This window comes from Zophobas morio, unplaced genomic scaffold (assembly GCF_036711695.1).
Source record: "Zophobas morio isolate AGI-343-1 ecotype UQ-CSIRO unplaced genomic scaffold, CSIRO_AGI_Zmor_V1 ptg000023l, whole genome shotgun sequence".
In the NCBI taxonomy this organism is placed as follows: domain Eukaryota; kingdom Metazoa; phylum Arthropoda; class Insecta; order Coleoptera; family Tenebrionidae; genus Zophobas; species Zophobas morio.
Window position 1 is genome coordinate 11,662,569 of NW_026972128.1, and position 12,497 is coordinate 11,675,065.

The 12,497-nt window shown below is 32.1% G+C and overlaps 1 protein-coding gene across 1 annotated transcript; it reads left to right on the forward strand.

Annotated features, from left to right (window-relative positions):
* Positions 1 to 246: 246 nt before the first annotated feature.
* LOC135134136 (uncharacterized) lies at positions 247 to 12,142 on the forward strand. The gene is made up of 6 exons (XM_064062752.1): positions 247 to 517; positions 593 to 1,041; positions 7,720 to 7,985; positions 8,039 to 8,405; positions 11,515 to 11,664; positions 11,717 to 12,142. Exons 3-6 carry the CDS (start codon positions 7,721 to 7,723, stop codon positions 11,787 to 11,789), a joined length of 855 nt encoding a protein of 284 aa, XP_063918822.1. The 5' UTR covers positions 247 to 517; positions 593 to 1,041; position 7,720; the 3' UTR covers positions 11,790 to 12,142.
* The last annotated feature ends 355 nt before the right edge of the window (positions 12,143 to 12,497 follow it).

Here is a 12,497-nt window from a genome sequence, read left to right on the forward strand (position 1 = left end):
ATTTACAGTGTTTATCCGGGGTTTTATAAACAGGTAACACGAAAAACCCAAAATTTTAAACAAACATTCTAAACCTAAAAATTTTGTTATCGTGGTATTGATTAGATATTTTTTATGATCGAAGATATTACGTTTACAGTTACGTCTTCTGATACAATGCATGTTTTATTTATTCGCTTTATAAAACAGTTGCATCACGAGTTGGACCCACCTGTTGGCAGTGTGACAATGCAAAACTTTAAAGCCGAGTTGTTCTCATTCTTAATCTCAAAGAGATTAAAAAAATTTTCAACATCTTCGATCGACTTCCCAACGTGGTTCTGTTAATTATCGCCAAAAACCATACAAGCGCCTTCACCTCTTAACGCAAATTCCTCACCCATTTAGATCTAAGTTTTGCAGTCGCCTCGAACACTTCATTAAAATAATAACAGAAGCCCATGACCAGCTAGCATAAAATCCACCAAGCTTAAACGTAACCCAAACACGTTCTTCCCCAGCTTGAATCAAAAAGAAAGTATGCAAATTAAATACGTATTACTCGAATTTGTAAACCAAACAATAATCACTAACAGTTATTTTTTCTCCTTAGGCCGACTGACAAACGACCAAACCGTTCCGATTCGAAGAAAAAAAACACACCAGTGATCTACTTTGGCTCGCAGCCCCGAAGCGGGCACTGGTTCAGTAAGTTCAGCAGACGACATCCTGAAATGGTGACGTTGGTCAGGACAGAGCTTGATTGCAGAAGAATTGGCCAGCGTACACCACGGACTCGGTCAGCGAAGTAGAGAGTGAGCGCATTCGCACGCGAATAATCCTCGACGAAGCACCTTCAGAACTCTTCGCCGGTTTCGCAAAGACGCACCTTGACCATAGAGAGTACTTCACTATTATTTTGTTTTTTGTTGTGTGGCTACTGGTGCAAGCCCCAGGAATGAGGGTGACGAAAGAACGTGGGTGTAGCATGCTTTGGGGTTTTCAAGACGAAGTCCACGCTTCCCCTAAGGTCTCGGACTTGTAGAAGACGCAGGATTTGAGGTAATGGCACCATTTTTATTGACTTTAGTTCGAAACTGACTTTCATTTCTCCAAATTCTCGAGATAATAAACGACAGTTCGAACTTTTTAGAAATCGATAAAGTGGAGAAAAGAAGACTGAGCCACTTTTTGAAATTCAATTTTGATGTAATAAATTAAGTAGTAGGCATTTTTATGTGTTTAAGTCAAGTGTAGAGAAAATGTTTAACATAAATATAGTGTCCGAGATTTGCTGTCTGATTAAAGATTTATAATACGAAAAAATGTACTGCGGGAATTCGTTCGAGAGCACATGGTATAAGTGTTATTACTTATTATATAAGAAACAGCTGCGTTATCGACTTTTGGTCCTAAGACAACTAATTACTTATAGTTTACACATATTACCATTTGCATTAAATTTGTTTTTTTTTTTCATATTTTGAAATCTGTTTCAAATTTGTTTATACTTTTTAACAATAATAAAACAAAACAACGCCAAATGTAACAATGTTTTTTTATTGCACTAACTGTTTAGAATTTGAAATAAATACTCTTTTTTAAGTCATACAAAACTCAGTTTTCACACTGAAAATGGCAGAGTTTTATGAAAAGAGAGATTTGTTGGCAGTTTTTAATCTTTCACTAACAATTTTTTAAAGTTAACCATTGTTTTAATTAATTAACACCTAGATATAATCAATATACTACACAAAACAATTATTATTAACTGCCATAACTTAAATTGTAAGTGTCAAAATTTCGGGTGATGATATTGATCAGATTATTCATTATTTATTTGTACAAGTGATAATGATCTAATTAGATAATAATTTAGTAATTAAGAAATTACTTTTACAAAATGTCCGAATCACAAGATTCGCGACACGTGTACACAATTATATTGCACAAAAACTAAACATAAATTGATAAATGATATCATAATATAATACTATCAAAGTTCCAGTGAATTCTATTCTGTGAATTATATGTATTTCTATATCATAACAATTACTAACAATTTTGAACAATACCTATGTATAGTGTGTACTTTTTTTTCTGTACGGAAATTCGTTTTTAGACAAGTCTTTGGGTATCATATTTTATTAATATCAGAACAGCACTGACTAATTTTCATTTCTGTTATCGTCAAGAGATATATTCATATACTTCATAAACATTCATTTTTGAATTTACACTACAAAAATGTGATTAATTTTCGTGACAAACGCAACTTAAGATATACTAACAGAAAAAAAAACTTTAATACAACAACATTAAGACACTCTAGGCCACTATTACATGTAAATTAAAATTAATTATGCCATAATCACTGAATTTTTTCAAAAAATTCTAAATTCGTTTATGACTAAGAGAAATAAGTGTAAAAGAAAAAAGTTTTCAAAATTTTAGCTATAATTCATATTTTTTTAATCTACTTGTTTAGTGTTTAGCTCAAAGTTTCTTTATTTAATACTTGACAATTGAATTAAAAAATATAGATAACAAATATGCTCAACTTTGAAAAAATTGAACAAGATGCTTAAAATTAAGGTTATTTTGTTAACAATAATATCTACAACGATAACAACAACAAAGAAAACACACAAAGTCTGACCTACTTTTTATTTATAAAACATATGATTTTTCGGTTTTTTATTAATCACCCGTGTTAAAAATCTATCTTATCTACATAAAACTTCCCTCACCCCTGAAGCATAACAAATACACATATCGGAGCCCCTTTTTCAGCAAAATGTATCTAGTGACCATTGCTCAGTTTTTGGTGCTGATAAATTATTTTAATTTTGGGCACGGACTTTGTAACGGTAATCTAATGGATGAAAGAAATTGATTTTCTGATACAGAATAATTGATGATGAAGTCATCAACTGTCTGGAGGCGATCGATAAAATTTTATATAATTTTCTTTAATCTCTTAACCAAAGTTTTAATCAAAATTTCAAAGAACTTCAGTATAGTTCTGGATATTCATAATACACGTGATGTTGTTGGTTGGCAGCAACTAACTTGGTGTCAAAATGTCAATTTGACAAAATTTTAAATATGTGCCAACCTAACAAAAAAAAAATACCAACATTAATAGTCACTCGATATTTTTAACAGATAAAATACATGTCGAACTACCAACAGACGATAACAACAATTAGGAAATTTATATTTTCGTGTTCTACAAAATGTAAAACGCAAGAAATTATGAAATTAGACATTCTCGTAACTATAGCTCCGGAAGCAAAATAAGTAATAAAGTCTAAAGTCATCACTGTTAATAAAGTTTAATAAAATCTTTTGACGATTCCACTTTCATCATAATTAATTTATTATTAATTTGAAGTGTTTATCTACCAGCGAACGTGATCTTGGCAACTTTTAACAGCACTTTGAAGCAACCTCAGTTCAAAATTAAATTACGATTTATTCCAAGACTCAACGAAAATGGCACTTTTTATTAAATGGTTTCCACAAAATGCGTCAAAATGATCCACAAACACAATTAAGCTCCAAGAATGCGCTAGATATCGTAACACGAAATTTAAATGAGCAGATTCACTCTCTATGCGTTTCGTGTGACAATAATAATAATAAATGTGTGTCGGTAATTAGTCGGTCAGGTTGACATTTTGGGCCAGTAAGAACGTTAACTTTATATTCCTGTAACATTGCGATTACGTATAAATAATTCAACGACTTTAATAGTATTCGCAAACGGTACCGTCTTATGGACGCTGTCTAACAAACAACTGTAAAAATTACTTGCATCCACAACAGTTTCCAATGTAATTACTGCCGGGATGATTTTGCCAAGATTTTTTTTGCACGCTGTACAGTTAAGCGAGTGCCAAGCACGAGGTCTTCAATTTGAGTATATGCTAATCGTAAAATTATCTATGTAGATCAGCTGGTTAATAACGTGTTTATTACATTGCTAGTTCTGTCAACTCAGTTATTTGTCTAGCTAGGTCGATGCTGCAAATTTGAAACAGGTGTGACCGTTAACGCCCTTATTCGATGAAGATAAGGCTAACAAAATATTTTAATGACAAAGGTTATTTTAATGGAAATATTGGAGTGCACTGTGTGGCTAGCAATAATTATCAGGAGAACTCAACTAAGCGATTACTAAATAATTATAAATTCTAATTGAAAGTAAAATAAATGAATTAAGTTCTAGTTCGTTGGGCTCAGATTCCATATAAATACTTCAAGCATAATATGTATGTGGAACGTAGTGTCATTTAAGTATGAATAACATCACTATTGTTATATTAAAATTAATACAATGTGTGGTACTGTACATGAACATATTTCAGCTCAGATCAAGTCCTTCAGCAACCGTGGGTGTTGTATGTAAATACTAATATGGTAAGTACATTATTGCAACACGGTCCGTATCACAATCTGTACAGTTATTAAGTGGGTCCACCTAAATTTAGGTACTTCTTTCTTTGAACTTTAACATGACAATGACAGCCCAAAACTGTGCTGGAATTTGATAACGATTTAAACATCAAGATTTTTTAATACCATATATAAAAATTAAAAAAGAGAAAACTTCACTTAAAAGCATAAAACATCGATTTTAAGCATCTTAAAGAAAAAGCAGAATCGATTTCTTATCGACTCCTGTCGAATAAAAATTAGATGAAAGTTGTTTTGAATAGAGTGCGTGCTGAACACACTGATTCGCATGCTTTAAGTTTGTACAAAACGTGTTAAAAGAAAAGATAATCGTATGTCTACAAAGCAGAACAGCTTGCAAAAAACACGAATGCTAAAAATACTGTCTCCCACATTATCTCTTAATTACAAAGTGCAATATAATTTATTGCCGATTAAGAGTGATAGGAAAAGTTTGAAAAAAACTTGTTTTTTCCTAATAAAGAACTGTTTTATGGTTTTTTGTTGTCATGATGAAAATATAATACCTTCAATAATTGAATCTTTTTATTAAAAAATCCAAGATTAATAATAATAATACAAAAGTCTGGTCAAAAATTGTTTCGCTAGTACACTTCATTGTTTCAGTATAGTTTAGAGTGAAATTATGTGGGTTAAGAAATTATTTTTAGAAAAATATGTCTCAACTTCATATAGTTTTTATTTCAAAATCATTATATTTAATCTCATAATGTAATTTTACGTCGTATATGATTCCAGTTTTATCAGACCCCACTTAAGCTAAAAATACACATGAGATAAAGAATGGCTCGCCTTCATTTAGTACTGCACTTCTTTCTTTTGAAATTCCAAACAATTTCGATGTACTTTCACTAAAAAAAATTGTACTGAAAATGGTGACACAATCTTGGATAAAAATACAACAAAAATGGATAGTAAAACGTCGGTTTTTTAATAAAATGCGTAATGTTTACAACACATCGTTTATCAAGCGATCGACGCAGTGCCGTCAGTGCCGATAAAGATTAAAAAAGATTAGATGAGGTCTTAAAAAATCTCAAGTATTTCAAAATCGAAGGTTAATTGACATAAACCCACTGCAGTGATAATAATTATAAACAAATCAAAAAATAAAAGCAATGTGTGTTGTCAACTCTGTTGGAAAGAAACATGTAAAATTTGCAGAACATCCGAAAAATGTATAATTCTAAATGCCATAATTATGGTTATATAATGGTTCTGGTGCACTGTGTACATTTCCAAATATGTAGGTACCGGTTTGGTACTCTTTCGGAAAACTCCTTACTTGTATGTTGATATTTATTTATTACAGAAGCAATTCAGTGGGTTAAAATCTTGATTGTAATAAACGTCATTTAATTCAGTTAAGATAACATAAAATGATAACATAGTAAAGCGTAAAAGTAAAAATACAACAAATAGATAAAACTATTGAGAATATCTCAAAATCTAGTAAGAAGAAACATTTTTCTTTGTTTTTTTATTTCGTTTGTAGTTAACACATATAATTACTACCTAAAAAAATTTGTGTCAGAGACTTTGCAACTCATATTATTTAATAACCTGGTCTACCACATCTCAGTTTTCTGTTTCTGAGGCAGTGAAATAAAATTCATATATCTTAAAGAAGGAGTTAAAACTATAATTACTCATATTTTAGATTTTTTCTGGCATATAATTTGCTGTAAAAAAAAGAGAAAGGCAGATCTATGGTTTTTACTGTTCATCGGGTCAAACGGTGCGTCCCTGTAGGACATTGGTTTATTCCCAATTAATCATTTCAGATGAACCCAAAAGTAACAGTGTATATCTTCGCTAATGTGGAATTACCGAAATTTTCGACTTTTGCAAAATTCGACAGAGTTTAAAGTCAAATTTTAGGTTTTAAAAAGTAAAATAATTCTTACTCTTATGGTGTGAAAAAATTTGTAGAATGTTTAATTATTACAAGATAAAAATGAAATAAAATTTAGTGTGATATCTAATCAAAGCATAGTATGGACATTAGATACTCGTGGTTCGAGCAAAGAATAATCTATGGAATTACCACACTTATCTACTAGATTCTATCAGTACATTAATTAATGCAAATTTCCCATTTATATCAAACGGGACAATGGAAATTTATCACACATGACAAGCAATAAACGTTGAAGAGACTTATTTATGGAATCGATTGTCCATGGTACTTTTGCATGGTTATTCAATCAATCAAACTCCATCAATCACTTAGAATTTTCTCGTCAACATATCTTCCATCTTACATCATAATGTGATTCCAAAAACGACCTAGCATGGGTGGTGCCTCGAATTTTTTATCGTACCGGCTTTACATAACCTGTTTCGCATCTTAATGACGAACTCGTTTAAGTATCAATTCTTTTCGCAAATTGCACCTGACCGACATTTTTGACTCGATCAGAAAAAAAATACCAGGAACCACCAATAAGTAGTACACACCATCGCGTGTTTCTTACATCATAATTTCAGACCGTTATGCGATAGTGGCGTTTAATTATTATCAATAAACATATGGATTTTTTTCCCGAAAAAAAAAGCGCGACACTGATGAGGCTGGAAAATACCGGATTTTCCGAACACTCGCCAGTCTAGTCTATAATTCACCCACTTAAACTCATTGCCCTCTTTTGGCATTTTAATAACGGGTACGTAGCCTCCTGTCTTTGTTTCAAGAACGTGATGGAACTGATGGATGAGTTACAAGAATGGAAAAACGCCCTACAAAGTCGGCTCGAAAGTTCGAACACATCCGTCATATCAATAAGCGTTGTTGAAATGCAGGAATTGAACTGTTAATTATTCGAAAGAATTTGCAAAACGCCGAGGACTGCAAATGATTCGGTCAAGGTTGTGGAACTCGTTCTGAGTTGCGTAATCATGTGTAAAAATCCCACGATTACCTAGTTTCGATTCAGAAGAAATGCACTTGACTTGAAAGTCGAAGGAGACTATTACATAACGCGCAGCTTTGCAGCTTCGCATCAAACTTTATTGCTATGCACAAAACAGGACCCGAAGGAGAGCACTGAGGTGACTCGCGCTATTCGGAAACGACGCAATCGCTAATGCTGATTTATTTCTGACGTTTTCCGTTAGAACACTTTAGCTTATTTTGCGAGGAACGGTTGCCATATTAAGATGTTTTTGGGTGAGGGATTTGGATGAATTTGGGTTACGTTTAACAGCTTTGTGAGCATTCTCGAATATTCAGATTCTGAATTTACATTTTTATTTCAGGATGAAGATTTTACTACCGAGGAAACACATGTGGAGAGAAGTAAATGCCATATCGTTCGTAATACTATCTCTTTTATTACCTTCGTGCCTATCCAAGGAAGAAATTCATTCTAGACAAAAAAGAATATTGTGGGTAACAGCCGATGGTAGATTGGCTTTACCTCCAGGCACCACTCTAGTCATTTCTCCTTCTTTATCGTTGCCATTTGTTAGGTATCCCCCCGATGGATTTTTTTCCAACATGACTGTCAGTTTACCCTTCACGAGTAAGTTTTGATTTGTTATCGTTAACACATTTTCCTTATTTTGATTTTTACAGTTGACTTTAATAAACTCGGTTTAACCGACAACGAAAATCCTTTTGGTGTAGTGCCTCCAGTTTTAGCACGCTCTATGGGAAGAGCGGCAGGAGGAATTTTAGCAGATTATATAGGAAGTTTCTTAGATCATCGAAAAAGAAGTAGAAACAAGAGATCACTACAAGATGCTACTCCTCAACCACCTGAGCAATATAAACATGCGTTTCATGGTGGTGAGAGAGCATTATTGTATGTAGTTTTAGAAGAATTTTTGGAAAGTTTTGGAATGGACGGTAAAGCTTGCCTATTACGAGCAATTTGTGAAGTACACGCTCATCCATTGAAAAACTTTGGACTCGTAGGGGAAATGCTGAAATTATTTTTAACGTAAGTATTATTTAGATTTTGAAATATATGTAGTTTGTGTACTTTTTGGTATTGCTGCATCAAAAGATCTATAAGTTTGTGGTTAGCAAATGCATGCACATAACAACCATAGTACATTTCATGTCTCAGTGAGGTGAAAAAATACTATAATAATTTTATTTTGGAAACTTAAGGTACCTATTACTGTGTTCTAGAAATGTCCAAAATATACCAATAATTTGTTTTTTTATTTATATTTGTGTCTCACACTGGACAATTATTTCAAAGTTATTAATATCAGTTTCTCATAACTTCATTCATTACTGTACAACACTTAAAATCGAATAAATATATACTTTATCACAATTTTAGGAATCCCAAAATTAACCCTAAACTAAAATTTAATAGTTTTAAGAAAACAAAATAAAAAGACGGATATGTATTTAAAAAAAATAATATTATGGCTTTTTTCGAGTCACTGAGATACGACCATTTTTAAAAAGATGAATTAGGTATTCCCTTTAAACCTAATAATAAAATTTTTAACCAAATAAGTATGAAGCCACGTTTTAAGTTTGTATTGGTATTTTGTCTAATTTACGTCAAAAAAAATGTAAAAATAGTAACACATTTGTCACTGCTCAATAATGTGTCTAATATAAGATCTAGATTAAATGGATTGTATCCAAAATGAATGACTTAAAACTAGGGATGTACCGACTAGTGGCCGACCGGTCGGATAAGCCGACTATTCGGCCGTTTTTCATCGTCGGCTGCAGTCGGCGACTGGTCGGCTAAACAGCCGATCGGTCGGCTTCTTTTATTAAAATTAAAATAGTATATAAAACAAAACCCGGTTTACACAACCTCAATTAAATATTTAATTGCGATTTAATTTTTAACCCCTCGTTGAAGTACCATGTGACCGACTCTACGCCAATCAGACGTCGCTAATGGCTTTGTTAAATGCGCGATCAACTTAATCTCAGTCAAAATATTGTATAAACTGGCCCTAAATTGTGTTATTCTTTATTTTTGTACTGAGTTACTACAAAAAATTAAATGTTAAAATTATCCAAATAAATTTAACACATTTTTTGGAAAACAAAGGAACTTTAGTTATTCCCTTTATTAATAAAAACAAATTTTTAAGGTAGTCAGAGAAATAGAAAAAAAAACACACTGTCTGTCGCATTTATAAACCGGTTTTAGCAAAGCCGAATAGTCGGCCGACTAGTCGGTTTTTACTGGCCGAACAATCGGCTAGTCGGTTAGTCGGCCAGACCTACAGTCGGTACATCTCTACTTAAAACATAATTCAGTTGTAGATAATTCACTACAGGTGAAGTAGAAAGTGGAGAATTCGTGATTTTCACGTCTAAATTCAATTTATAAATGATCACTACAGGAATCTGGTTTTTTATATAGAACTCAGACTCAGGTGCACGTGACACTTATTAAAGATTAAAAAAAAAATGATAATAATACGCACTTGTGTTTTTTTTTTTAGTGATCTGAATGTCAACGTTCCCTTTACTATATGGTGTGAAGACAGTTAATACGAATCTCCTGAAAATTTTGATTGTTGCTAAATTTTGTCTGAGTTAGAAGAAACTCAGAAGTCAAGAAACATTAAATACAAAAAAACATACTATTAAAATTTGATAAAATTGGACGAACATTTTAATTACAGTTTTGAGACTTTTTGATTGACACTTTCAAACTTATCCATCTTATGTGTGCTACCTAGACAATACCTCGACGATGTCACAGTTTTGATGGCGACAACTAAAAATATTTGTTCGTTGATTCAATTCATCTAGTATTATCTGAACTTTTTTTACAGTTAATTCCCTTTACTTATACTTTGTTTTATCTGTAGGTACTTATTTTCAAATAATGGCATACGTTTTTTTAATCAAGTATAAAAATTTTCTGTTAAAATGTGATCTGAATAATACAATCAGTTTGTCTGGCAATTTAATTCTCTCTCTCGACATTTTATAGCTTATATAGAAATAGAAAAAGTAGATCTCCCGTTTCCCTTCGTCTATAGTTTGTCTGTCGTCTATTTACCCATTATTTTATTAGAGAAATAATCTCCGACAATACTGGAAACATTGTTATAAAATATTAGACGTATTTCAAGGATGTGTGGTGCAACTGGTAAACGTATAATTAAAGTTTGTCTGTACATCCCCACCAAACATGTGATGACGTCGTTTCAAAATAATATGCTTCTATACCTCTGATTTATTAATCCAGTTTTATTCTTATCTTTATACCTACATGTAGATTTTTAGAAAAAAATGCAAAATGATACAACATTTTACAATTTGTCTTAGAAATTTTACAACCAATAATTGCATTCAAATTTTGCACATGCTTTAACATCATCGTAAACGTGGTAAATCGTCAGTCAGAATTTATCTTCCAAAAACTTTTCTATTATTTGTACAGGGTATCTCAAAAATTATTGAATGAAGCAATTCAATTTATTGATTAAATGAAAAACAGTTAATGTTATATTTCTTCATGTTGTATTAGTACTAATAGAGTGTAAAATCATACAACGAAAAATGTACGCCCGTTTTTCGAACAACCGTTTAATTTTATGACTAAGTACTACGCAAGTGGCGATAAAATAGAGAAGCTGGTCGTTAATGAAACCGGACTAGAGCATTTTTCTGTTTAAAAACCACCGTGTAGTCCCAAAAAGTTACAACATGTTTGTTTGTTGTACACAGTTTTTTTTTTTGTTACGTTTATGACAAAAATTATCAGTTTTGAAAGCATCCATTTAAACAATTAGAAAAATCAAAAGTTTTTCTTTATAAGGTGTGTCACTAAAAGTAGAAATTAATCAAATACCTTCGATAAAAATGTGTCGCCTCTTAAGTTGCTCTTCAGCATAATGAATTGGAGAAATTATTGTTTACATAGTAAATCTAATTAGTAATTACGAAAACGCATGCATTCGAGTACTAACACACTTTACCTGCCGTTAAAATTTTAAACATAATTTAGCAGATCGTCGGTACTTGTCGTGATTACCAACCAAAGTACCTAGCTTAAGACGACACGTTTATTTGTAAATTCGAAACGGTGATAATGTTTATTGTTCTTTTAGAGCGAGTAAATCGCCGTACTCAGAATTACTAAATGAGTATGTAGAGGCTGAAAATGCGGGTCGTGGCAAGTCTGGTGGACCAGCTGAATGTTGGCCTTACATGAAAGACTGCCCCAAATCCCTGTTTCTCCCTAAGCATAATCACTATAGGTATGTATACACTTAAAACGACTTTTATGATTTACTAAGTGACGTTTTTCAGTGAAACAAGTGAAGAAAATGTGATTGAAGAAGAAAACAAAGTTACCTACGACACCACACTAAAGAATATGTAGTAAACCCATGGTTCTAAAATATAGTGATATAATTTATTATAATTTAAACGGGTGAGAATGAAACTAAGTCAGTGTAGACGATTTGCGGTAAATTGTGTATAGAAAGAACCGTGCTCAAATAGTAGGATATCTTTGGCGTTAGGAAATGGTACGACTGCCTAAACAGATTACATGCCTGCAGTAGGTAACTGCTGTAAAATAATTTAATTACTACGATTAAATTTCTTGATGGGAATATCAACAACGTAATTTTATTATCTTCATTATCTAAGTAACTGTTTCTGAAAAATATTGCTTGTACAGAATGTAAATTTAAATCTTGTAAATAAACATTATATGTATACGTCTTGTAAGAGTTGTTTCATTACCACCAAAATAGAATCCCTCATTAGCGACGCAATAATATTGAAAAATATTGGAAATATTTCCAGTGAGGTTGTACTTCAAAATATGTGTGTCACCAAAAATGCGTAAATTATACAAATATCCACACAATCTTGGTCAAGCAGACGTACACACAATAAAAAAAACAACGGTTTAACGCATAATTGGTGTCATCTAGCTGGAATCACGGAAACATGCAATTTGGATGACTCGTATTCGCCATTATTTGGAAATTGTATATATTTTCATCATTTTATAATTTACACTTTAGGAGAAATTAATGGGGAAATAAGTTACATAAACACATAACAGAAAACAAAGGTT